Below are 26,685 nucleotides of genomic sequence, written 5' to 3' on the forward strand. Positions count from 1 at the left end.
TCAAGTTATATATTGAATAAAATACTGTTATTTGAGGGCTGAAGTCACATAAAATGACTTGGATTGTCATTAAATCCTACCCTGGTAGGCTCAAACCCATTGAGAACCACTCCATGAGCCCTACAGTGCAGAAGGAGGCCATTTGGCCCATTGAGTCTGCACCAACCACAATCCAGCCCAGGCTCTATTCCCGTAATCCCACATATTTATCCCCTGACATCAGGGTCAATTTAGCATGGCCAATCCACCTAATCCACGTATCTTTAGACTGTGGGAGGAAACCCGAGCACCCGGAGGAAATCCACGTAGACACGGGGAGAACGCGCAAACTCCACACAAACAGTGACCTGAGCCCGGAATTGAACCTGGGTCCCTGGCGCTATGAGGCAGCAGTGCTAACCATTGTGCCAGTGTGCCTCCCCAATGTAACGATGTAAAGAATCACAGAATGCTTTTCAATGGAATAGCCAGGGGGCGTTCTTGCAACAAAAACACCGCCAACAGATTAATTTGCAATGATCCCAGTGCTGCCTGTGGGATCTTACTACGCGCAAATTTCCCACATTACAAACGGCGACTACGCTTCAAGATAACAGCGCTGCTGGTTAAAGTGCTTTGGGACATTCCGATGCTGTGGAAAGCGTTATAACTACATAAGCTCTCTCTCTCTCTCTCCACATCTTCGATCCTGCCCTCTGCCTTGCACTAAATCTAGGGAGAAATAATGGCTCAAAGCACTCATTCCACCAAGAGGCATGAATCAGCTGGAGAATTATTGGGTTGTTGGGGATGTTAAAGACCGGAGGGGACAGCAGAACGCATGTGCACTTTTCATCTAACGATTTTTGAACAGCGTAGTTGACTCAATGACCAATGTTAAACCAGGGAACACACAAGGGACAGAATGTTTGAAGTTAGCTGCGCTGTACTTTCATCTCTCAGTCCTGGTGTTAGAGCCAGTTTGACAGGATGAGAGTCTCTCTCTTTCACTCCCTCTTACAATCATTTCTTCAACTTTGGCAATGTTTCTTCTGGCCTCCTGCTTTCTTGTTTATTTCTCTTCCTCGCTCCCATTTTGTTGTTTGTTTTTTGATGTCCTGCACTTTGACCATCATAGAATCCCCACAGAGCGAGGCCATTCGGCCCATCGAGCCTACACTGGCCACAATCCCACCCAAGCCCTATCCTCATAACCTCACATATTTACTCTCCTAATCTCCCTCTCACTGAGGTGCAGTTTAACCTGCCCAATCCCACCTAACCTGCACATCTTTGGGCTGTGGGAGGAAACCGGAGCACCCGGAGGAAACCCATTTCACAAAGAGATTCAAGGTTCTTTTGGCTACCTTGCTTCAGGCAGCATTCATGGTTATCAGAGCCAGTGTTACAGGTGGAACCACACATCCTTTCATGGGGGGGGGGGGGTGCTCACCTGTCAGAGCAGTGGAAAGGCGTTTGTAGCTTTTCAAGGGCTTGCCTGGGGAAGGGCAGAGTGGGTGGTGGTATCCCAGTGTTTGTGGGGGTTACGTAGAATCATAGAGGTTTACAGCATGGAAACAGGCCCTTTGGCCCAACTTGTCCCACACCACCCTTTTTTTTTAAAACCCCTAACCTAGTCCCAATTGCCTGCATTTGGTCCATATCCCTCTATACCCATTGTACCCATGTAACCAACTAAATGCTTTTTAAAAAGACAAAATTGTACCTGCCTCTACTACTACCACCTCTGGCAGCTTGTTCCACACACTCACCACCCTCTCAGTGAAAAAAATTGCCCCTCTGGACACTTTTGTATCTCTCTCCTATTGGGCTCACAGTGGCGAGGGCTGGGGAGGTCGTCTCCAGAGGAGCTGAGGTCAGCTGGAGAAGTGTGTGTGTGTGTGTGTGTGTGTGTGTGTGTGTGTGTGTGTGTGTGTGTGTGTGTGTGTGTGTGTGAGAGAGAGAGAGAGAGAGGAGAGAGAGAGAGAGAGAGAAGGGAGTGATGATGGATCTTTGTCTGGCACTGAGAGAGATGATGTGGAGATGCCAGCGTTGGACTGGGGTAAACACAGTAAGAAGTCTCACAACACCAGGTTAAAGTCCAACAGGTTTATTTTGTAGCAAAAGCAGTAAAGTACTTTTCCGCTGGAGAACTTCCACCCGAGGAGCAAAATATCGGTCGATAGTCGCTTTAATTTAAGAAAAACATTCAACAGATTTCCCTTAACTGACTCCTTAAAGCGTGCGGTGTTTGTGGAAGATTGTTTCAATCCTTAGTTGTTCTTGGCCAGGCAAAAGGAAGCAGATTGGGGTTTGTACAGCAGGAGCTGTAGGCTATGAATTGATCTGATTCCAATCCACATCAACATGGTTTACTGGTAACTGAACTGATCTAACAAACCACTTAGTTCTTTCAAAACGCTATGGGGAATAAAAATTAAAGTATTCGTCATGAGTAAGGCTGACACTCACACTGCAATGAAGTTGCTGTGAAATTCCCCTAGTTGCCACACTCCAGTGCCTGTTCGGGTCCACTAAGGGGCAATTTAGCATGGTCAATGCATCTAATCAGCATGTCTTTTGGACTGTGGGAGAAAACCTGAGCACTGGAGGAAACCCACGCAGACACGGGGAGAATGTGCAAACTCCACACAGACAGTGACCCAAGCTGGGAATTGAACACTGGTCTCTGGCACTGTGAGGCAGCAATGCTAACACCATGCTACCCCTAGTTGCAATGTTTTAAAGGAAAGGAACCAAACCACCTTCAGGACAACTGAGGACAGACAATAAATGTCAACCTTGCCAGCAATGCCCAATCATAAGAACGCAAGATATCAGAGCCGGATTAGGCCATTCAGCCCATTGAGTCTGCCCTGCTACTCAATCATGGCTAATATGATTCTCATCCCCATTCTCCTGCCTTCTCCCGTAACCCCTGACCCCCTTATTGATCAAGACCTGTCTTAAAGACACTCAGTGACCTGGCCTCCACAGCCTACTGTGGCAAAGAGTTTCACAGATTCACCACTCTCTGGCTGAAAAAATTCCTCCTCACCTCAGTTTTAAAGGAGTGTCCCTTCACTCTGAAGTTGTGCCCTCAAATTCTAGTCTCTCCCACTCGAGGAAACATTTCTCCATGTCCACGTCATTCAGGACTCTCAGTATGCTGTAAGTTTCCATTAGATCCTCCTTCATCCTTCTAAACTCCAAGTGTAGATCCAGACTCCTCATATCAATCCCGGAAAATAAATATTCATTAAAATGTTGTTCCTCAATTCGATCGGGGCAGTGGGAATTAAAGAAACCTTTCGATGTTAACGTTTGGAGGAATTGAGGATTCAATTCGATAGTTGAAGTTGGAGATCTAATGTTATTTACCAAGGCTTGACCAGATCCTCTGCAATATCTGCTTATTGTTAAATTCTTTACTATTGGGATGTAGCCTCAAGATTCCTAGAATTCCTACATTGTGAAAGCATGCCATTCAGCCCATTAACCCTGCACCAACACCAATCCATCCAGGTCCTATCCCCGTAACCCCGAGTATTTACCCTAGCTAGTCTCCCTGACACGAAGGGACAATTCAGCATGGCCAATACACCTAACCTACACATCTTTGGACTGTGGGAAAAAATTGGAGCACCTGGAGGAAACCCACCCAGACATGGGGAGAATGTACAAACTCTGCACAGACAAGTGACCCAAGCTGGGGTTGAACCAGATCCCTGACAGTGTGAGGCAGCAGTGCTAGCCACTGTGCCACCCTCACACGACAGACAGGCATCAGGGAGCACAGTTATTTAGAATCATAGAATCCCACAATGCAGAAGGAGGACATTCAGCCCATCGAGTCTGTACTGACCACAATCCCACCCATTTATTGCACTGTTACTTGCTCCGAATTCCAGACAATAATTGCCTCTCAGGGCAATTTCCAGGCAGGTCAGCCCACATCCCGACTTACAAAACACTTTTTACCAATTATCGTGATATAAAAACCTTCCACCTTTTGCCACACTCAGCAGGAGACCCCCATGTGGAACCAGAAAGCTCCTTAAAGGTGAAGTATAACTGAGGCCTGGGATAGTTCATTCAGGGACATCGGTGAAATTGAGAGTGTGCCATGGAGCAGACATTGTAACAAAGCTTGCAGTTTGAAAGGAGCACCATGCGGAGGCATTGCCTCTCGAGCATTCATTTGCTTCTCCTCATTCCTTCCTCAGACAATAAAGAAAACACCAGCACAGAGGCACACGGATTAACGCTGCTGCCTCAAAGCGCCAGGGACCTGGGTTCGAATCCCAGCTTGCATCACTGTCTATGTGGAATTTGCACATTCTCCCCGTGCCTGCGTGGGTTTCCACCGGATGCTCCGGTTTCCTCCCACACTCCAAAAATGTGCAGGTTAGGTTGATTGACCATGCTAAATTGCTCCTTAGTGTAAATTAGCGACGGTAAATACATGAGATTAGCGAGGATAGGGCCTGGGTGGGATTGTTGTTGGTACAGGCTCGATGGGCCAAATGGCCTCCTTCTGCACTGTAGGGATTCAATGATTGTCTGATTCTAAACCCCACTGTCGTGCAGGTTGTGACTGAGTGAGGGGAAGGAAGAGGTCCTGGAGGGATATATTAATGCCACTCTCTGCAGTCTGTTTCTTCAGAAGAAACCTTTCAAAATGCAGCTAATGAAAATACAACAAAAAAAAACTTACTCCAACTTATAAATCAAAGAAAGGGATTAATAAAGAAACATCATTATTCCAAACTTGGGGCCTCGCTCTGGGCCACTCCAAGCTCCTCACAATTTTACATGGTTTCTTAATTATAGTGAGTCAGCTGACTATTACAATCACTCTGTAATTGGTTCCATGGTTTATTGGAACAGTTGACCCTTACAACTTGTTCCCTTTTGTCACATTACATCCAACGCAAAGTTGTCACCAGTTGCAGTCTAACACAGCCTGTGCCACTGATCCAGTCTCGACAGTCAGCTGTACCCTGTCTGGGAGCACTGTGCTGCTTTGTAAGTCGTGCTGCTGCTGTGAGGTGACACCTGAGCTTGTGACTGAAGCTCTTACACCTGGGATGCGTGCATGGTTTACAGCTCTGGTGAACCGGAGGCGACAGTGCAAAAAAATAGGTGCGAGTTACAGGTAGAGAAATAGCAGGATGATTGCAATGGGGCTGGCTCACCGACACAGATGTGGAGATACTGGCATCGGACTGGGGCAAACACAGTAAAAAGTCTCACAGGTTAAAGTCCAATCAGTTTATTTGATAGTAAACCCACAAGCTTTCGGAAATGCTGTTCCTTCATCATCAGGTGTGTGGAAACTTTCACACACCTGACGAAGGAACAGCGTTTCCCGTATCCCCACATATTTACCAAGCTTCACCAGTCTAGTGTTTAGCACTGCTACCTCACAGTGCCAGGGACCCAGGTCTGGCTTCAGTCACTGTCTGTACAGAACTTACACGTTCTCCCCGTGTCTGACTCCAGGCGCTCAGGTTCCCTCCCACACTCTGAAAGATGTGCTGGTTAGGTATATTGGCCATGCTAAATTCTCCCGCAGTGTACCTGAATGTGTGGCTACTAGGAGATTTTCACAGTAACTTCGTTGCAGTGTTACTGTAAGCCTACTTGTGACATTAAATAAATAAACATTAAACTAACCTTCACATCTTAGGACACCGAGGGGCAATTTATCATGGCCAATCTGCCTAACCCGCACATCTTTGAGCTGTGGGAGGAACCGGTAGCACAGTGGTTAGCACTGCTGCCTCACAGCGCCAGGGACCCGGGTTCAATTCCCGGCCTTGGTTCACTGTCTGCATGTTCTCCCCATGTCTGCGTGGGTTTCCTCTGGGTGCTCTGGTTTCTTTCCACAGTCCAAAGATGTGTGGGTTAGGTGGATTGGCCATTGTTAAATGCAACTTGAGTGTCAGAGGACTAACTGGAGTTATGGGGATAGGGCCTGGGTGGGATTGTGATTGGTGCAGACTCAATGGGCTGAATGGCCTCCTTCTGCACTGTAGGATTCTAGGAGGGACCAGCTGGTGGGTCCTGCCTTTTTGGCTTCTGATTGTAAAATGTCTAATTACTTTTCCATGTTGTGATGTCCACTGCATCGCTAACATACCTCAACAACTTAGAGGTTATTTATTAGTATCACAAGTAGGTTTACATTAACACTGCTATGAAGTTACTGTGAAATTCCCTATGTCACCACACTCTGGTGCCTGTTCAGGTCAAAGCACCTAACTGGCATGTCTTTCAGACTGTGGGAGGAAACCAGGGCACCCAGAGGAAACCCACGCAGACACAGGGAGAACATGCAAACTCCACAGACAGTGACCCAAGGCTGGAATTGAACCCAGGTCCCTGGCACTGTGAGACAGCAGTGCTAACCACCGTGCCACCCCTCTCTCACAATGGGTCTGCCCAGGCTTTATCCATTTGATTGTCCAATGAGGCCACAACCCTCAATTGGGAGGGAGGTCACTGTGCCAGCCTTGCTGCTGTTGTGTCTGGACACAGGACCTCCAGTTTCACCCAATGGCAGGGGCCTGGAGCCTGTGGAAAAGTTCAGCCCATAATCTCATGTCTACCCAATCGAATGGCATGGTGACGCAGTGGTTAGTTCTGCTGCCTCACAGCGCCAGGATTGGTGCAGACTCGATGGGTTCGATTCCCGGCCTGGGTCACTGTCTGTGTGGAGTCTGCACATTCTCCCTGTGTTTGCATGGGTTTCCTTCGGGTTCTCCGGCTTCCTCCCACAACCCAGAGATGTGCAGGTTAGGTTGATTTATCGTGATAAATTGCCCCGAGTGTCAGGGAGATTAATAAGGTAAATACGCGGGGTTATGGGGTTAGATACTGAGTTAGATTGTTGTTGGTGCAGGCCTGATGGGCTGAATGGCCTCCTGCTACTGGGACTTGATGGTTCGGGTTATAAGGAGAGGCTGGATAGACTGGGACTTTTTTTCCTCTGGAGCGTAGGAGGCTGAGGATCTATAAAGGCCTATAAAAACTGAGGGGCACAGATCAGCTAGATAGTCAACATCTTTTCCCAAAGGTAGGGGAGTCTAAAACTAGAGGGCATAGGTTTAAGGTGAGAGGGGAGAGATACAAAAAAAAGAGTCCAGGGGGGCAATTTTTTCATGCAGAGGGTCGGGAGTGTTTGGAACAAGCTGCAAGAAGTGGAGGCAGGTACAAATCTTGTCCTTTAAAAAGCATTCAGAAAGATACATGGGTAAGAAGGGTATAGAGGAATATGGGCCAAATGTGGGCAATTGGGGCTAGCTTAAGGGTTTAAAGAGGGTGGAATGGACAAGTTGGGCCAAAGGGCCTGTTTCCATGCTGCAAAACACTATGACTCTGAGTCTGCATTGAAGGGATTCTACAATTGAAAGCATTTCCACTGTTTTTGAACTCTTGTTGTTAGGTCCCCGGGAGATTTTGTGATCAGTATACCTGCCTCTGAGACTGAAGCCCTGGGTTCAGGCTCCATCCAGGACTTCATAGCCGTGGAGCGTGTATTCATGACATAGCCAGGGAGATTAATTATTAACTGGTGAACCCTTTCAACAAAATCTGACAGCAAGAGTGCGAGAGATTCCTGGCCAAGGAGGTGATGGAGAGAAATTGGAACCTCCACCATTACTATCCATAGCTCCAGGGAGAAACATGTCTGTAAAACTGGACATTGCCACGGCAACATGGACTCTTTTGGGGGGCATGGGGGGGCTTCAGTTGGCTGTGAGATATTCTGTACAACCACTTTGAGCAGTTTATCACTCAAAGCACGTTTACCCAGATACTCTCACTTTGAGACAGGTAAAAAGGACTGAGGTTTGAACTTAGATTTATTAAAACACTTGCAAGTTAAAGAAACAACTCTTCGACAATTAAATTAAGTGAACTTTTCCCCAAACTAGGCCGTAAAACATGTACACTACCTACTCTGGTGAACACGACTGGGCTGTTGGATTCAGTTCACTGAGTTTGCGTTGACAGATGATGTCAGGATTTTCTTGGTACAAAAAAATGGATCTCACACACCTTCTTCCGTCGTCACGGGTCGCAGGTCACAGCAGGCCGGTCGAGTCTTCCCCCCCCCCCGGGGAGCTGGGGGGGTGAGGTGGTATCCCGATGTTCATTTTCATCCCCCTCTCCAAGCCCTTCTGGAATGTTCTCTGGCATTCAGTCAATGGGTGGCGGTCACAGGGTGCGAGGTTACAGCACCCAATGAGGGTTAGGCCAGGTCACCCTTGGTATCCATTCCCCAGACAGGCTGGGTGCACATACCCCCTTTCAAGATGTGATTGATCTGAGGTGTCAGCTGAAACTGGGGAATACGCAGACACAACGGCCGGAATTCTCCAGCCGCTCTCATCCTGCAGCAGCTGCAAGCGAGGATGGAGAATTTGGTGCTCAACCGAATCTCTGTTCACTGCAGCGGGACTGGAGAATCCCACCAGCCTGAATGGCTGGAAAATTGTGTTCTGTCTCTTTTCCTGGCTGATTTGATTTATTATTGTCACATGTATTGGGATACAGTGAAAAGTATTGTTTCTTGCGCACTATGCAAAGCATACTATTCATAGAGAACATAGGGTGAAAAATGTTGTGTTACAGCCACAGAACATTGCTGTAATGACTTGAATCAGGCAATTGAGGTGGGCTGGTTACAATACGAACTCCCTGAAGGACCAAATTGATGGGCCAATCAGGGACCCTCTTGCTTTGTACTGAACCAGGCGTGTCAGTTCCTCTGGGACTCTGTTGTAGGTAAAATAATACCTCAAAGACTGTTAGTGAGTCAAAATACAGTGGTTTTTGTTCCAAAGCTTTGGGAGAAACTGGTTCCAACCAGGACTACCAGCCTTCTGATAGAATACAAACACAAGTGGGCATTTATACATTATGAGCTCTAGCAGTAATCACCATTCAAAGTTCCAATTCCTGCCAGACCTCCAGGTCTTCCTTGGTTGTGATTCAGCCCAGGATTTCATCAGGAATTACAGTCCTACAATCATGACAGTCTTCAATCCGGTCACGATTCAAAACCTTTCTACAGCAGTGCCGGCTTCCCCGTCTTTGAAGTTACTTGTACAGTCACGGCTCTCCCAGCGGGAATCTTCCTGTTAAAAGTCCGTATCACGATCTGCCATCAGCAGCTGTCAAAAGCCGGTATCGTAAACTACCATCCGTGTAACCATGTCCAACTAACACAAATAGGTAAGATTTGCAAAGTCTACAAAATAACAGCCACATTAAACTATCTGTCTTTACAAAAATGAGAGTTAAAGCATGCAAGACATGAACAAATAACTTATATTACTGCCAGGAGAGTATAAGCCAGGGGAGATCAGCCATGAGGAAGGGTTATGTTGGTGATATATTCTAGGTACAAAATGCATTAATCCTTTCCCTACTTCACTCCCCCCTTTTGTTCTGGGCCAGGCCCAAGCATGGCCCCACGACCAATCCAAAGCCAAAAGTTACCAGCATATGGGCCCATCCCCAGTTAAAAAACAAAAGACAATCCAGGGTTCTTTGTGCCCACACAATCAATAAGCACCCATTCAACCAACGAGTTACCCAACAGGAAAATACCACAGGTCAGGTCTAATACGAGACCATGACTTAACCTTGTGTGATCGGCAAGCACTCAAACGTTAACCCTTTCCCTAATACAGACTCCTAGTGTAGGCAGCTCCCCTGAAAACACTCTGTATGCTGCTGCCAGACTTGTAAATAACGGGATTTTAGCTGAAGGGACTTTGGCCTCCGAGTCCTTGTCACGAATACCTCGAGGGTCATGGCTCTCCCATTGTTAAAGTTGAGCACTTCTTGTTCAATCTGTAAGACAAGTCTGGGCTGGACCTGTTGGCTTTTGACCTCTGGTAATCTTGGCCTGTTCACATCCCATCAAGCCTTGCTTGAAGAAGCTGTTTAGCTGTGTTTAGTTTAGAGTGTCCAATTTTATGTTGGGGCCTAGTTGTTTAGGCCAATTGGCCAAAGCTGGAAGGCTGGTCTGGACCAGATTCATTAACGATAGTATGAGGTTTGACCCCCCCCCCCCGCCCCCCACCAGTTAGGATGAATTTGGGACCTGCCTCTTCACTCTACCCTTGGTGGAGATTGTGGAGTGACAGGTTAGACATGCCTTCCAGCAGGGAATTGAAGAAAAAGATCAGATCACTCCTGAATCTTCAAGGAAGTGAGTCCCAGTCTGTTCAATCATTCTTGGACACAGCCTCTCTGTTTTGATGCCATCCATGTAAATCTTGGGGCAGAATGGCAGCACAGTGATTAGCACTGTTATCTCACTCGCCAGGGACCCAGGTTCGATTCCTGATTTGGGTCACTGTCTGAGTGGAGTCTGCACACGCTCCCCATGTCTGCGTGGGTTTCCTCCAGGTGCTCCGGTTTCCTCCCACACTCCCAAGATGTGCAGGTTAGGTGGATTGGCTATGCTAAATTGCCGCTTAGCGTGAAAAGGACTGGCTAAGGTAAATGCATGGGGTTATGGGGATAGGGCCTGGGTGGGATAGTAGTCAGTGCTGACTCGATGGGCCGAATGGTGTCCTTCTGCACTGTAGGATTCTATGAAGTCTCTTTTTCCACCTTCATTGCTGCCATTATGTCCATTTTATGACGTGGAAACCAGAATTGTTCTGAATACACAGAGCGCTCCGATGGAATGTAACAGCCAGCCAAACATTTTTGCTTGAAGGACTCCCTTTCAAATAGGATTCGTAATCAAGGACTCCTGCGTCTGAATCACCAGCTGAAAGTGTTGCTTATAAAAGGTGCATGCTTTTAAGAAAGTGATACTTAAATATGGATAGGGTATCTGTGAGATGGATGTTCCTGCTTCTTACTGCACGACCTGTTTATCCTGAATCCTAGACTGATGAAGCAGCACAGCTGTAATGTTTAACAAAGGCACAGGGAACTCATTCGATACAATCGTTCTGATTTCTCAGGGAAAAGTGGATGGAATTGCAGATTCCCCTCAATACCCATAAAAATTCCGTCTAATTAAAACTGGGCTGTGCTTTATTCAGCAGACTTTACTGGCAGGACATCAGAAGGATGGTCCTGAGATTAACAGCTTTATGCATCCCCTTGGGTGACAGTGCACCAATGCTCCCAGCTTCCATTAATATTCACCAGAGCACCACTCTGTGGTATAGCTAACTGAAAGGAAAGCTGTGTCTTAATACGTCCATAAGATACAGGAGCAGGATTAGGCCATTTGGCCCATTGAATCTCTCTGCCATTCGATCATGGCTGATACGCTCCTCATCTCCATTTTCCTGCTTTCTCTTCAACCCATTACCATTTAAAAATCTAACTCCTCCTTAAATTTACTCACTGTCCTGGCATCCACCACACTTTGGGGTAGTGAATTCCACAGATTCACAACCCTTCAGGAGAAGTAATTTCTCCTCAACTGTTTTAAGTTTGCTACCCCTTATCCTAAGATTATGACCTCTCGTCTTAGAATGTCCCACAAGAGGAAGAATCCACTCCATGTCTACTTTATCCGTACCTTTTATCATCTTGTGAACCTCAATTTGATCTCCCCTCATTCTTCTAAATTCCAGAGTATCGGCCTAAACTGTTCGCTCTCTCTTCATATGACAAACCCCTCATCTCTGGAATCAATCTAGTGAACCTCCTCTGAACTGCCTCCAATGCCACTACATCTTTCCTCAAAGGGGACCAAAACTCTGCACAATACTCCAGCTGTGACCTTACCAATGCCTTGTATTGTTGTAGCAATACTTCCTCACCTGTATATTCTGATCCTTTAGCTCTAAATGCCAACACTCCATTCGCATAAAGAGCAGCCCTGAGTGACTGTGTGGTGGCAAGGTGAGATCTGCAGGCTAATGGTACCTCGGGCAGTTGTCCCTGTGGCCCATGCGTGGGGCTGGCCCTGCTTGGTGACCAGGGAACAATTCGCACTCCCCTCAAAAAAGCTGGGAATACTGGGAGGAGGGGGGGGGGGGTACATTTTCTGTTGGATAGAGGTGGGGGGTGGGGTACTGTGCTAAAAGTTACATAACCAATGCTGTTAATTGGAATTAAGATACAGTCATGGTTGAATTAATTGGCAGGGCAGGCTCAATGACCTCCTCTTGTTTCGATATATGATAATCAGATGTCAGAGAAGGGGAGGCACTGTCAGGAATATTTATTATTCCTCTACACCCTAGCTATGACTGTAACAATACATTTATTTATTTGTGTCACAAGTAGGCTTACATTAACCCTGCAATGAAGTTACTGTGAAAATCCCCTAGTTGCCACATTCTGGCGCCTGTTCAGTTACACTGAGGGAGAATTTAGCATGGCCAATGCACCTAACCAGCGCATCTTTCAGACTGAAGGAAACCCACGCAAACATGGGGAGAATGTGCAGACTCTGCACAGACAGTGACCCAAGCCAAGAATTGAACCCAGGTCCCTGCGTTGAGAGACAGCAGTGCTAACCACTGTGCTGCCACATTACGCAACCTCTCCGTCCCTTATCCATGTACGGTATGTTTTGTCTGTACAGTGCGCAAGAGACATTACTTTTCACTGTGTACTAATATATTTGACAATAATAAATCAAATTAAAAATGTTTAAATTACACATCAATTTTGCTGCTTTGCGTGCCCAGCAAAATGAGGGGATGGGTTTGGAACCAGTTCCAGTCTTGACCCCAATGTAGATCCTCTAGAAGATCCCAAACTTCCTCTAAATTGTTCCACAAGTTTCTGTCGTAGAGTGCTGAAGAGATTGCCAGTTGCTGTACAGCTGATGTGTATCAGCTCCTCAGATGAACTCTTGTGACTGTAGATTGATATTAATAGAACACCTCAAGTTGTGGCATTGAAAAGGATTAGATCATGTGAAGGAGGCAGCTTCTACTCTGTCCTTCAAGCGAAAATCAGGATCATTATCGTAAGGAATTTGCAGAGCCTTGGGGAAAGACACTTGGTGAGATGCTCTTGTGAAGTGCTAGTACGGATCAGATGGATCAAACGGTCGTATTCATTCTCTAAATCTATTTCTACTGTAATGATACTCTTTGAGACTTCCTTCATGATTAATAATTAAATAATAATTAATTATTTACCATGATCTCAAGAGAGCGCCTCCCCCTGGATATTGCAGTGACTGCAGTCATGTAGACAAATACAGCAGTTGTTTCAACATTCCCTTTTCCAACTCCCAATCACCAATCAGGTAACAAACCAGCTAAACCGTGATGATGGTTAAATTGAAACAAAAAATAGGATAGGACTAGGCCATTCGGCCCTGAGGCTGTTCTGCTGTTCAATGTGATCATGGCTGATCCCTCTCTCAGCACCATGTTTTCCCCATACCCTGTGAGGGTTCAGAAATCTAATGGAAACATAGAAAATAAGTGTACAGTCATAGAATCCCTACAGTGCAGAAGGAGGTCATTCAGCCCATCAAGTCTGTACTGACAACAATCCCACCTAGGCCCTATCCCCATATAGTTACCCTCCACCACCCCCCCACCCTACACATCCTAGGGCAATTTAGCATGACCAATCAACCTAACCTACACATCTATGGGAGGAAACCCATGCAAACATGAAGAGAACGTGTAAACTCTACACAGACAGTGACCCAAGCTGGGAATTGAACCCAGGTTCCTGGAGCTTTGAGGGATCAGTGCTAACCCATCCCTAGCAGGTTATTTAGACACATTTTCTAGCCTGTGATCTCCTTATACTTCCAGTGAAACGTCTTAGCTCACACTTATCCACATAAAAGTTCATTTATCAATCACACATCCATTCTACATGTTTGTTGATGTCTTCTATATTCTGTACAGTCTTCCTCCGTACATCCTTCAATTTGACGTTATTGAGTAAATTGTTTATGCAAGAGGTTAACAACAGTGGCTCCAACACAATTTTTTGTATTCATTCATGGGATGTGTGTATCACTAGCTGGGCCAGCATCTATTGCCCATCCCTAACTGCCCTTGAACGAAGTGGCTTTCTGGGCACTTCAGAGTCAATCACATTGCAGTGGGTTGGGAGTCACGTGTAATCCAGACCAGGTAAGACAATATCCCTAAAGAACCAACTGGGTTTTTACAACAATCAACAATGGTTTCATGGTCATTGGTGACTGCTTAATTCTAGATTTTTATTGAATTCAAACTTTGCCATCTGCCATGGTGGGATTTGAACCCACATCCCCAGAGCATTACTTGGGTCTCTGGATTACTACCAAAAAACAGAAAATGCTGAAGAAACCCAGCAGCTCTGACGAAGGGGCATCCAGACTCAGAATGTTGGCTCTATTCTCTCTCCACAGATGCCGTCAGATCTGCTGAGGTTTTCCAGCATTTTCAGTTTTTGTTTCAGATTCCAGCAGTATTTTGCTGGATAACTAGTCCAGTGAAGGTGCCACCACGAAACCATCCTTGTCATATTTTGATTTGTAAGCAAAACATCACAAATATGGCAGCTGTTCTATTTACAAACAGGAAGCATAAGGAGTAGTTCCTAGCCAATGAGAATTAAATCATGGGCAGCACAGTGGCACAGTTTTGGATGCTGCCTCACAGCACCAGAAACTTGGGTTCGATTCCCAGCTTGGGTCACTGTTTGTGTGGATTTTCGCACATTCTCCCTGTGCCTGTGTGGGTTTCCTCTGGACTGTGGGGGAGTAAACCAGAGCACCCAAAGATGTGCAGGTTAGGTGGATTGACCATGTTAAGTGGTCCCTTGGTGTCAGGGGGATTAGCAAGGTAAATATGAGAGGTTACAGGGATAGGATCTGGTTGGGATTGTGGTCAGTGCAAGTTTGATGGGTCAAATGGCCTCCTCTTGTATTGTAGGGATTCTACAATTCCACGAGTTCAGTGATGTGAGCTGTGTAAATAAATCAGACTGATACACGTACCCTCTGACAGTGAGGGAGACATGGGGAACCAGATAGGGATTTGTTGGAGCTCGGACTGTGTTTGGAATATTTAGCCTGTGAAGTTAATATTTCCGATCTCTGAACATACATTTTATAAGTGCACAGGCTTGCTTCCTGGAATCCTGTCTATTGTGTAGGAAGTATTTTAAGCATTTATGCACTATACCAACAATAATAATGGGGCCTTCATTAAATGGCGTCCATTGCTTTTTAGCCGGTAACTGTTCTGCTTTTATTGTTTTTTCCTATTGATTTACTGGACTGGGATCTATTTCAGCTTTTACCCTTTTGTCACAGTCCCATCCCTCCTCCACTACTGCCACATACCACACAGCTGCCATCTTTGCTCAGGAATGCCAGAAGTGTTTTCTAGAAACTTCTCGGTCCTGGGTTTTATGCCAGTCTGCATAGAGGCAATAGGACTGAATTTCTCTATGTGGTGCAGATGTGTGTTCTGGGCCCACTGAAGGGGGGGGGGGGTAAATGATGAGTTGGGGACAGGGGTGTGGTGAGATCTCACAGGGCAGCTCCCACATTGCTACCACCTCCTCCCCCAATGCACAGTGCAATCCCAGTTTAACCCTGTGGCTGGCAAAGCATTGGGTGCCACGCCAAAGAGGTTCTGTGCGCAAACAGCTGCCATATTTGTGATGTTTCGTTTATAAATTGGAATATTAAAACAGGTGGAGTTACGGTGAAATGCAAGTTAAACCAACAACCCCAAATTGGAAGAATAGGAAATTTAATGTGGGACCAATCCCGACGCCGTGAGCAGTACCTCAATGGGGAGGCTTGTTTATCTCCAAGTTAAGAGATCGTGGGTTCAAACCCCCAACCACAAGACTTGTGCACAAAATTAGTGCTGGTTCAGAGGCAGTTCAAAGATGATGGGTGGGATTTTACAGCCTCACTCGGGCAACACTGCAAGATCCCATCCGCAGCCAAAGGAGATTTCTGTTGAGGGACCCTCACCCATGCCAATTCCAGGGTGGGCAAGGTGGTAGATTTCATGCTGCTGTCTTTCAGATGGAGGTGTTAAACTGTTGCTGTGTCTGCTGTCTTAATTCACTGTAGAAGATCCCTTCAAGGAAGAGTAGATCAGCATGGTTAGCACTGCTGTCTCAGCACCAGGGACCCAGGTTCAATCCCCAACCTGGGTCACTGTCTCTGTGGAGTCTACATGGGTTTCCTCCAGGTGCTCCAGTTTCCTCCCACTGTCCAAAAGATGTGCAGGTTAGGTGGAACAGACAGGATCAATGCACAGGTTTATAGGGATAGGATAGGGGATTGGCCTAGGTAGGACCATCTTTTGGAGGGGTGTTACAGATTCAATGGGCTGAATGGCCTCTTCATTACTGCAGCAATTCTGTGTTCTCACCTGGTGTCCTGTCCAATATTTATTCCTAAACTAACACCACTAAAAGACATTATGGGCAGGGTTTTCCCCTGCCCTGCATAGCTTGGTGTTGGAGAAGGTGACCTGCTGTTTGCTAGTGGTGGGGTCTGGCAGCCCACTGCTGATTGTGGGGTTTCCCCATTGTCCACATCCTCTGCTACCACAGCAGGGGAGCTGCCATTGGCAGGTGAAAGGAGAGGCAATGGCCTAGTGGTATTATTGCTAGACTATAATCCAGAAACTCTGCTAATGGTCTGGGGACTGGGGTTCAAATCCCACCACAGCAGGAATTTGAATTCAATGAAAAATATCTGAAATTAAGAATCTACTGATGACAAAACCATCATCAATTGTTGGAAAAACCATCTGGTTCACTAATGTCCTTTAGGGAAGGAAATCTGCCATCCTTACCCTGTCTGGCTTACATGCAACTCCAGAGCCACAGCAATGTGGTTGACTCTCACTTGCTCTGAAATGGCTGAGGAAGCCACTCAAAAATCAAGGGCAATTAGGGATGGGTAATAAATGCTGGCCAGCCAGCGATATTCCATCGTGGGAAAGAAAAAGACCAGAACATTCCGTCAGCAGCAGCCAAAAGATGATGCCTTACATGATCTCATTTCAATGACTGTCTATGGGAGCTTGCTGTGCCCAAATTGGTTGTAAAGCATTTTGTCCCACGGTCATGGAATACACTCTGAGGGCACAAGACTTTTTAACTACATGACGACGACTGGGGAGTGAAATGTGATCAATTTTCAAGTTGTCCTGCAGTCAGCAATTGCAAAGGTTCAGAAAGTATGACTTTGAAAAGGCAAGCTTCAAAACAATGAGGGCTGCATTGTGGAACACAATACTGAAAGAAAATGAAACATTTTAACTATAAATATGCAATATGATAAATGCCTAATGACAATGAAATGTAAATTAATTGAGCAATGCCAAATTGGATAAATGGGGCAATAAAAATGGTAATAAGATGGAGCTGAGACAAGGACAAAGCGGAAGAAACTGGTTGCAGCAATCTGGCTTTGGACAAATATCACTGTCCCTTATTAACGTTGGTCAAAATGCTTCAAGTTTTTTGGTGTCCAGATCACCAACAACCCACCCCCCCCCACATCCCCTCAATACTGACACTATAGTTAAAAAAACCACCAATATAGAAACAGAACAGTAGAACAATGCAGCACAGTACAGACCCTTGGCCCTCAATATTGTGCCAAGCTATGTCTTAACCCAAGATCAAGCTATCCCACTGTGGTAACTGGTCTCCAGTCTGAAAATTTTCCCTCCACCACCCCCCTTTGTCGTCTATGCGATAGCCAGTTATTTATCTAATCAGCTAAACTTCCTTCTATCCCACATCTCTTTACTTTCTTCATGAGCCTACCATGGGGAACTTTATAAAGCACCTTACTAAAAATCCATGTACGCAACATCAACTGCTCTACCTTCATCTACACACTTAATTACCTCCTCAAAAGAATTCAATTAAATTTGAGGGGTAAGACTTACCCTCACAAATTTGTGAGGACTATCCTAGATTAGGCTGCATCTTTCCAAACGGAAATAAATCCGATCCCTCAGGATCTTTTCCATTAATTTACCGGTCCCCAAAGCAAAACTAATAGCCTATAATTACCAGGGTCATTTCTATTTCTTTTCTTGGACGGGAACAACATTCGCCACTCCAGTCCTCTGGCACAATCCCTGTGGGCAGCGAGGACCCAAAGATCAAAGCTAAAGGCTCCGCAATCTCATTCCTTGCCTCCTAAAGTATCCTAGGATATATCCCATCTGGCCCAGGGGACTTATTGACCCTCAGGGTTTTCAAAATTGCTAATACATCTTCCCTCAGGACATCTACCTCCTCCCTCCTATCAACCTGCATCATACTCGTCCTCAAAAACATGGCCCCTCTCCTTCGTGAGCAGTGAAGTATTCATTCAGGACCTCACCTATCTCTTCTGATTCCTTACAGAAGTTCCTTACAGAAGTTCCCACTACTATCCCTGACTGGCCCCAACCTCACCCTGGTCATTCTTTTATTTCCTCACACAAGAGTAAAAAGCCTTGGAGTTTTCTTTGATTCAACCCACCAAGGACTTCTCATGCCCCATCTTAACTCCTTTTTTTTTTAAAAAAAAAGGACTCATTCCTTGATACTTTGTAGCCCTCAAGCGACCCAACTGAATCTTGTTTTCTCATCCTTACATACACTTCCTTTTTCCTCTTGAAAAGGCATTCAACTTTCTTTGTGAACCATGGTTCTCTCACTCAGCCATTTCCTTCCTGCCTTCCAGGGACATACCTATTAAGGACACGCTGTATTTGTTCCTTGAACAAGCTCCACTTTTCATTTGTGCCTTTACCTGACAGTTTGTTCCATTTTATGCCCCCTAATTCTTGCCTAACCACATCATAATTGCCCCTGCCCCCATTATAAACCTTGCCCTGCCATGTGACCTTATCCCTCTCCATTGCAATAATGAAAGACACCAAATTGTGGTCACTATCTCCAAAGTGCTCTCCCACAAACTGGTTCATTACCCAGTCCAATGTGGCCCCACCTCTTGTCAGCTTAGCCACATATTGTATCAGGAAACCCTCCTGCACACACACGATACAAAAAGTACCGAATCCAAACTATTCAACCTATAAAAGGTTCCAAATCAATATTTGGAAAGTTAAAGTCACTCATGATAACTACCCTGTGACCACCACACCTATCCATAATCTGCTTTACCATTTCCTCCTCCACATCTCTATTACTATTTGGGAGCCTATAGACCACCCCTTTCCTATTTCTAACTTCAGCCCATGTTTCCTTGATAAGCAGATCCCTCTTAAAATGCCTTTAAGCAGCCTTTAAACTATCCTCGATTAACAATGCTACTCCTCCATCTCTTTTTACCACCTTCCCTATTCACTGTTTTCAACACTTCTACATTCTCAGCAGACTAAGGAAATTTGGCATGTCAGCTACAATTCTCACCAACTTTTACAGATGCACCATAGAAAGCTTTTTTTCCTGTTCGTATCACAGCTTGGTATGGGCTCCTGCTCTGCCCAAGACTGCAAGAAATTACAAAAGGTCATGACTGTAACCCAATCCAGACACAAACCAGCCTCCCATCCATTGATCTGTCTCAGCAAAACAGCCAGCATAATTAAGGACACCACACACCTCAGACAGACATTCTCTCTCCCAGCTCTTTCCAGTGGGAAAAAGACACAAAAGCCAGATACAAAAATACGGGCCAACCAAATCAAGAGCAGCTTCTTCCCTGCTACCAGACTTTTGAATGGACTTACCTTGCATTAAATTGATTTTTCCTCTACACCTTAGCTGTGACTGTAACACCACATTCTGCACTCTTTCATTTCCTTCTCTATGAACAGTATGCTTTGTCAATATAGCACACAAGAAACAATACCTTTCACTATCTGTTAATACATGTGACAATAATAAATCAAATTAGATTTTTTTTTTAAGGACAGTATTCTTCTGGTGATTCTGTAATTACCAGCTCTGTTCTCCTTCTATCAAAAAGCCATACTGAGCCTCTCAGTTTCAGTAATAAAGAACAATTTAAGTCCAGCTTCTTCACACACTTTTTTTTAACAATTCCACATACACACACCCCCAACACCCACTGCCACCTGTAACCCCTTTACATATCCTGATGACTTCTATTAAATCCAATTCAGGATTTAAGTGGAAGGTGATTGTTAACCCATTCCCACCAAACCAGAAACTTCTTAAACTCCATCATTTTCTGTTCCAGCAGCCCCACTGTCAAGTCTTTCAGGTCGTTCTTTCGGGCCGATCTAAGCAAACAAACTTAAATTACGTTCGGACAAAGAAAAAGGGGGCAGCTCCCCCAAAAGGAGGGGGAATGGCCCGAACAGAAACAAAAAGTACAAAGGAAACTTAAGACAAGTCAAATCAAAATGTGATTGTCGGGGTCTATAACGCACCTCAGCCCCTGCGGTGCCCAACGGGCGTGGAAACTGTCAATTTGTCAAAGACTTAGAACACTTTAAGGGGAAGACGATGTGGTCTGTGACCTCAGGCTAGGGGAACCGGTGGTGTAGTGGTATTATCAGTGGCCTCGCAATTCAGAAACCCTGGGCAAGATCTGGGGACCTGGACTTCAAATCCCACTGCAGCAGGCGATGAAGTTTGAATTCAATAAAAATCTCGAATTAAGAATCTCCTGATGATTGTGAATCCATTGCCAAATGTCGTAAAAACCCATCAGGTTCACTAATGCTCTTTAGAGAAGGAAATCTGCCATTTTTCCTTGGTCTGACCTGCATGTGACCCTAGAGCCACAACAATGTGGTTGACTCTGAAATGCTCTCTGAAATGGAGGGCAGCTAGGGATGCATAATAAATGTGGCTCCAACTAGTGATGCCCACACCCTGTAAATTAATAAGAAAAACCTCCAAGTGCTTTACAGCCAACCCAACACACTTTCTTTGTAAAATGTAGTCACTGCTGTAATGCAGAAACATGACAACCAGTTTTGTGCACAGCAAACTCCCACACACAGCAATGGTGATGACCATCATTGTCATGTGTTTTCCTTTGGTGATACTGCTTGAGGGATGAGCAAGGAAGGAGCTGTGCAGTGTATTAGTTAGGCCATTAGTACTGTGAGCAACTCTGGTCCCCTCACTATAGGAAGGATGTGATTGCCCGAGAGGGGATAAAGAGGAGGTTCACCAGGATGTTGCCTAGGATGGAGCATTTGAGCCATAAGGAGAGACTGGATAGGCTTTTCTCTGGAGCAGAGAAGGCTGAGGTGGGACATGGTTGCAGTGTATAAGATAATGAGGGGTTTGGACAGAGTGAATAGGAAGCAGCTGTTTCCCCTTGATGGAGGGCTCAATCATGAGGGGACAAAGTTTTAGGGTGAGTGGCAGGAGATTTAGAGATTTGAGAAAACATTTTTTTTCACTCAGAGAGTGGTGGGAATCTGGAATGTGCTGCCTGGGAAGGTAATGGAGACCGGAAACCTTACAACCTTTAAAAAATATTTGGATGAGCACTTGAAACATCCTAACATTCAAGGATATGCGACAAGTGCTGGAAAATGGGATTAGTGTGACTTCAGTGGTAGTTATTGTCAGTGCAGACTCGATGGGCCGAAGGGCCTTTTTCTGCGCTACATGAGTCCATGATTAATATTGGCGATTTTTAACTTTTATTCATTTGTGGGACATGGGCATCACTGGCTGGCCAGCATTTATTGCCCACATCTAGTTGCCCTTGAGAAGGTGGTGGTGAGCTGCCTTCTTGAATCGCTGCAGTCCACGTGCTGTGGGTTGACCCACAATGCCATTAGGAAGGGAATTCCAGGATTTTGACCCAGCGACTGCGAAGGAACGGTGATATATTTCCAACTCAGGATGGTGAGTGGCTTGGAGGGGAACTTGCAGATGATGTTCCCATGTATCTGCTGCCCTTGTCCTTCTAGATGGAAGTGGCCATGTGTTTGGAAGGTGCTGCCTAAAGATCTTTGGTGAATTGCTGCAGTGCATCTTGTGGATGGTACACACTGCTGCTACTGAGAGTCGGTGATGGAGGGAGTGGACGTTTGTGGATGTGGTGCCAATCAAGCGGGCTGCTTTGTCCTGGAATTGTCTTCCTGTTCAGTATAATGACAGCTCCTAAGAGAGCACCGTATCATTTGACATCAATCTGGCTGTCCACCTGGACGCTGCCCAACTATCTTCATGGGGGAGGTTAGTATTCTGCATAGTGAGTACCATTACAGTCCAGCACACTCCTGCCTTCCCTCCATGGATAGCCCTAAGACACCTGCCAGGTGCAATCGCATTGACCATTCTGTCTTAGCACCATGGCAATGAGGACATCAGTTTGTAGAGGTGAATTTTACCATCTTGCCCACCATGGGAATCGGAGCGGGTGAGGGGCAGACCATGAAATTGTCCGCTGACCTCGGGTGTAAGGTTCCGGTTTCAAGGTGAGCGAGGCCGGAAAATCCCTCCCATACGTTTTGGATGGGACCAATCAAAACATCAGACTTTTGAATGGACCTACCTCGCATTAAGTTGATCTTTCTCTACACCCTAGCTATGACTGTAACACTACATTCTTTGATTTGATTTATTATTGACACATGTATTAGCATACAGTGAAAAGTAGTGTTTCTTGCGCGTTATAAAGACAAAGCATACCGTTCATAGAGAAGGAAAGGAGAGGGTGCAGAATGTAGTGTTACAGTCATAGCTCGGGTGTAGAGAAAGATCAACTTAATGTGAGGCAAGTTCTTGAAAACACTGACAGCAGCAGGGAAGAGACTGTTCTTGAGTCAGTTGGTACGTGACCTCAGACTTTTATATTTTTTCCCAATGGAAGAAGTTGGAAGAGAGAATGTCCAGAGCACATCGGGCCCTTAATTATACTGGCTGCTTTTCGCTCTCCTTCTCTTCTCGCTGTCTACTAATACATGTGACAATAATAAATCAAATTAATAGAAAATCTCTGCACCAAGCGAGACTTGGCATCGTGTGTGCTGCATGGCACAGTGTCTCAGAGCGTACTGAGATCTTAGCGGGGTAGTTGGGGGGATGATGTTGGAAGGGGAGCTCATTCCCAATTCAGGTTTGGCCATGTCCTTCATGCTTTTGATGGGTTTTGTGTTTCTCCAGGTACAATGGTCCAAATCTGGTGCTTAAGTATGACAAAGCCACGAAGAGACTGCAGAACATGGCAGTTGATGAGCACACCTCACCTTACTACTCCCTCAGGGATCGCCAAGGCAACGCTATTGGTGTGGCAGCCTGTGACATTGATGGTGACGGAAGAGAAGAAATATATTTCCTCAACACCAATAACGCCTTTTCAGGTACCGAGAGACTGATTAGCCTAAAAAGACCCAGGCTGACCTAGTTTGCCTTCTATCAGCCTGGAAGTCTCACAATACAATACTAATGGCATTAATAACTAATTATAGCAATTAATCTCTATCAACGTGTGCCACAGACCCAGACATGAGGCAAGAGTGACATCCAATGTGCAGAATGTGAAAATTACATGTCCTTAGTTAGCACAGTGGCACAGTAGTTAGCACTGCGGTCTCACAGTGCCAGGGACCCGGCTCCAATTCTGGCCTCGGGTCACTGTCTGCGTACATTCTGTACATTCTCCCCGTGTCTGCGTGGGTTTCCTCCGGGTGCTCCGGTTTCTCCCCCCCACAGTCCAAAGATGTGCGGATTAGGTTGATTAGCCTTGCAAAATTGACCCTAGTGTCAGGGTAAATCTGTGGGGTTGTGGGAATAGGGCCTGGGTGGGATTGTGGTTGGTGCAGACTTGATGGGTTTGAATAGCCTCTTTCTGTACTGTAAGGATTCTGAAAGACCCAGACATGAGGCAAGAGTGACAACCAATGTGGAGAATGTGAAAATTACACATCTTCAGTTACCTGTTCCATTGTTAGACTGCACCTTCATGTTTCACATTACTCAGATAAATACTGCATCCCAAAGTATTATTTTCTGAAATGCACCCATTTAATTTGCATTTGAATGAGTTAATATTGACTGTCAATAAAACAGTGGGAATCAAAGGAAATTTTCTTGTTCTTTTTACACTGCTGGTTCTGAGGGATCCCGCTCCGAGGGCGTTGAAGACATTCCCCGGTTCAGGTGTTGCCAGGTCAGGTGCAGCACAGGTTCAATGCAGAGTAAAAAAGCAAACCATTTCTCTACAAAACACCAAGAAAGGCTGATAAATAGCTTCAGAGATGTAACCCTGTAGACCCAAGGCAAGAAGAGTCTTGTTGTATACACTGTACAAGAGTATAAGGTATAGAGTAGTGAAAAGGATTGTAAGGATTTCTTTCATTTTACATGGAAGAGTTGAAGGTTGTTGTGAATGCAGTTGGTGCTCTCTCTCTCTCTCTTACAATGGTCAAGTTAAACCTTCAGATGTTGTGGGACTGTCCTCCTCCCAGTTCATCCAGTGATCTGCTCAGCCCAGAATTACTCTTTCCTTTGGAGGCAGTCCCTCAGGATTGAGGATGACCTGCTTCCACTCTGGTTCAGTGGTTTCTAAGATGCTGGGCTCAGAGCACCATCTGCGGACTCTGCCACGTTGGAGGCTGTTTGAAGGGTTGGGGAGACGGTTCAGTTGGAGACCTCTGCGCTCCTTCCAACATCTCAACTTTGCCTCGATCTGCCCGAAGATGTAAAAGTGGGCCATTCAGCCCATCAAATCTGCTCGATGAGATCACAACTGATCTGATGGGATAATCCTCAACTCCTCTTTCCCGCCTTATCCCCATAACCCTTGATACTCTTCCTGTTTAAAAATCTGTCTCTCTCAGCCTTGAACATACTGAATGACCCATCCTCTACAGCTCCCTGAGGTAAAGAATTCCACAGATTCATTCCCCTTTGAGAAAACACATTCCTCCTTGGCATTGCCTTATATGAATGATACTATACCCTGAGATTATGCCTCTGGTCATAGAGATTAGAGTCATAGAGGTTTACAGCATGGAAACAGGCCCTTCAGCCCAACTTGTCCATGCGTTCTTTTTTTTAAAACCCCTAAGCAAATCCTAATTGCCTGCATTTAGCCCATACCCCTCTATGCCCATCATACCCATGTAACTATTTAAATGCTTTTTAAAAGACAAAATTGTACCCACTACTACTACTACCTCTGACAGCTTGTTCCAGACATTCACCAGCCTCTGTGTGAAAAAGTTGCCCCTCTGGACACTTTTGCATCTCTCCCCTCTCACCTTAAACCTATACCCTCTAGTTTTAGACTCCCCTACCTTTGGGAAAAGATATTGCCTATCTAGCTGATCTGTGCCCCTCATTATTTTATAGACCTCTATAAGATCACCCCTCAGCCTCCTACGCTCCAGAGAAAAAAGTCCCAGTCTATCCAGCCTCTCCTTATAACTCAGACTATCAAGTCCCAGTAGCATCCTAGTAAATCTTTTCTGCGCTCTTTCGAGTTTAATAATATCCTTTCTATATAAGTCTATATGGTTCTAGATAAATTTTAACCTGCTCCGCCATTCAATATGATCATGGCTGATCTCATTTCAGCCTCAATTCCACTTTCCTGCCCATTCTCCGTAACTCTTCATTATTCATTAAAAATCTGTCTATCTCTTTAAATTTATTCAATGTCCCGGCATCCACACACTCTGGGGTGGTGAATTCCACGGATTCACAACCCTTTGAATGAAGTAATTTTCTGTTTTAAATCTGCTGCCCCTTAGCCCAAAACTATGATCTCTTGTCTACTTTGTCAATCCTCATCATCTTATATACCTCAATTAGACCTCCTCCCATTCTTCTAAACTCCCGAGAGTACATACCTAAACAGCCAAATCTCTTTTCGTAAGACAAATCCCTCATCCCTGGAATCAATCTAATGAACCTCCTCCGAATTGCCTCTACTGCACCTCCATCCTTCCTCAAGTAAAGTGACTAAAAACGTCCATTTGTTTTATGCTTGTGATGTGATAAGTAGTGATTTGAATTGATTTGACATGATTTGATATATTATTATCACATGTTGGGCAGTACGGTGTCACAGTGCTTAACACTGCTGTCTCACGGCGTCAGGGACCCGGGTTTGATTCCTGGCTTGAGTCACTGTCTGTGCAGAGTCTGCACATTCTCCCCATGTCTGCATGGGTTTCCTTCGGGTGCTCCGGTTTCCTCCCACATTCTGAAAGGCATGCTGGTTAGATGCATTGACCCGAACAGGCACCGAAGTGTGGCGACTAGAGGAATTTCACTTCATTGCAGCGTTAATGTAAGCCTTACTTGTGACGAATAAATAAACTTTAACTTGTATTAGCATACAGTAAAAAGTATTGTTATGCAGACAAAGCATACCATTCATAAAGAAGGAGAGTGTGCAGAATGTACTGTTACAGTCATAGCTAGGGTGTAGAGAAACATCAACTTAATGCAAGGTAAGTCCATTCAAAAGACTGATGGGTGCAGGAAGATATAAAAAATACTCAGATATAAAAATACGGACAACAAAACTGGTTGTTAGCCTTTGGCAGAGTACAGAGTTGTGGAATAGCTGAGGTGGTAACACAAACATCACGCGCAGAGAATAATAGATCCTTTTCACTCAGCTTACCTGAAGTCAATATGGTGGGTTTCCATGACTCAATTAAATGTTAGTCATCGATTTGACATCAATGTTTCAGCTAGCGTACATCAGTGATTGCGATAACAGCAAATTATTAAAACCACCACTGGAAAGTGAGTCATTTCTACGTACCCCATGGTAGAAATGCAAAACACACA

General features: G+C 45.3%; 1 protein-coding gene across 2 annotated transcripts in view; it reads left to right on the forward strand.

Annotated features, from left to right (window-relative positions):
• The window catches only part of LOC145354506 (cartilage acidic protein 1-like), a 317,641-nt gene that overhangs the window by 95,576 nt on the left and 195,380 nt on the right, over nucleotides 1-26,685 (forward strand). For both annotated transcript variants that reach the window (XM_080205934.1, XM_080205933.1), the window contains exon 2: nucleotides 23,044-23,240. In XM_080205934.1, the coding sequence (XP_080062060.1) occupies nucleotides 23,044-23,240 (197 nt within the window). The remainder of the gene's footprint in view (nucleotides 1-23,043; nucleotides 23,241-26,685) is intronic.

Source organism: Carcharhinus amblyrhynchos, chromosome 17 (assembly GCF_965287045.1).
Source record: "Carcharhinus amblyrhynchos chromosome 17, sCarAmb.v2.hapA, whole genome shotgun sequence".
NCBI classification, from domain to species: domain Eukaryota; kingdom Metazoa; phylum Chordata; class Chondrichthyes; order Carcharhiniformes; family Carcharhinidae; genus Carcharhinus; species Carcharhinus amblyrhynchos.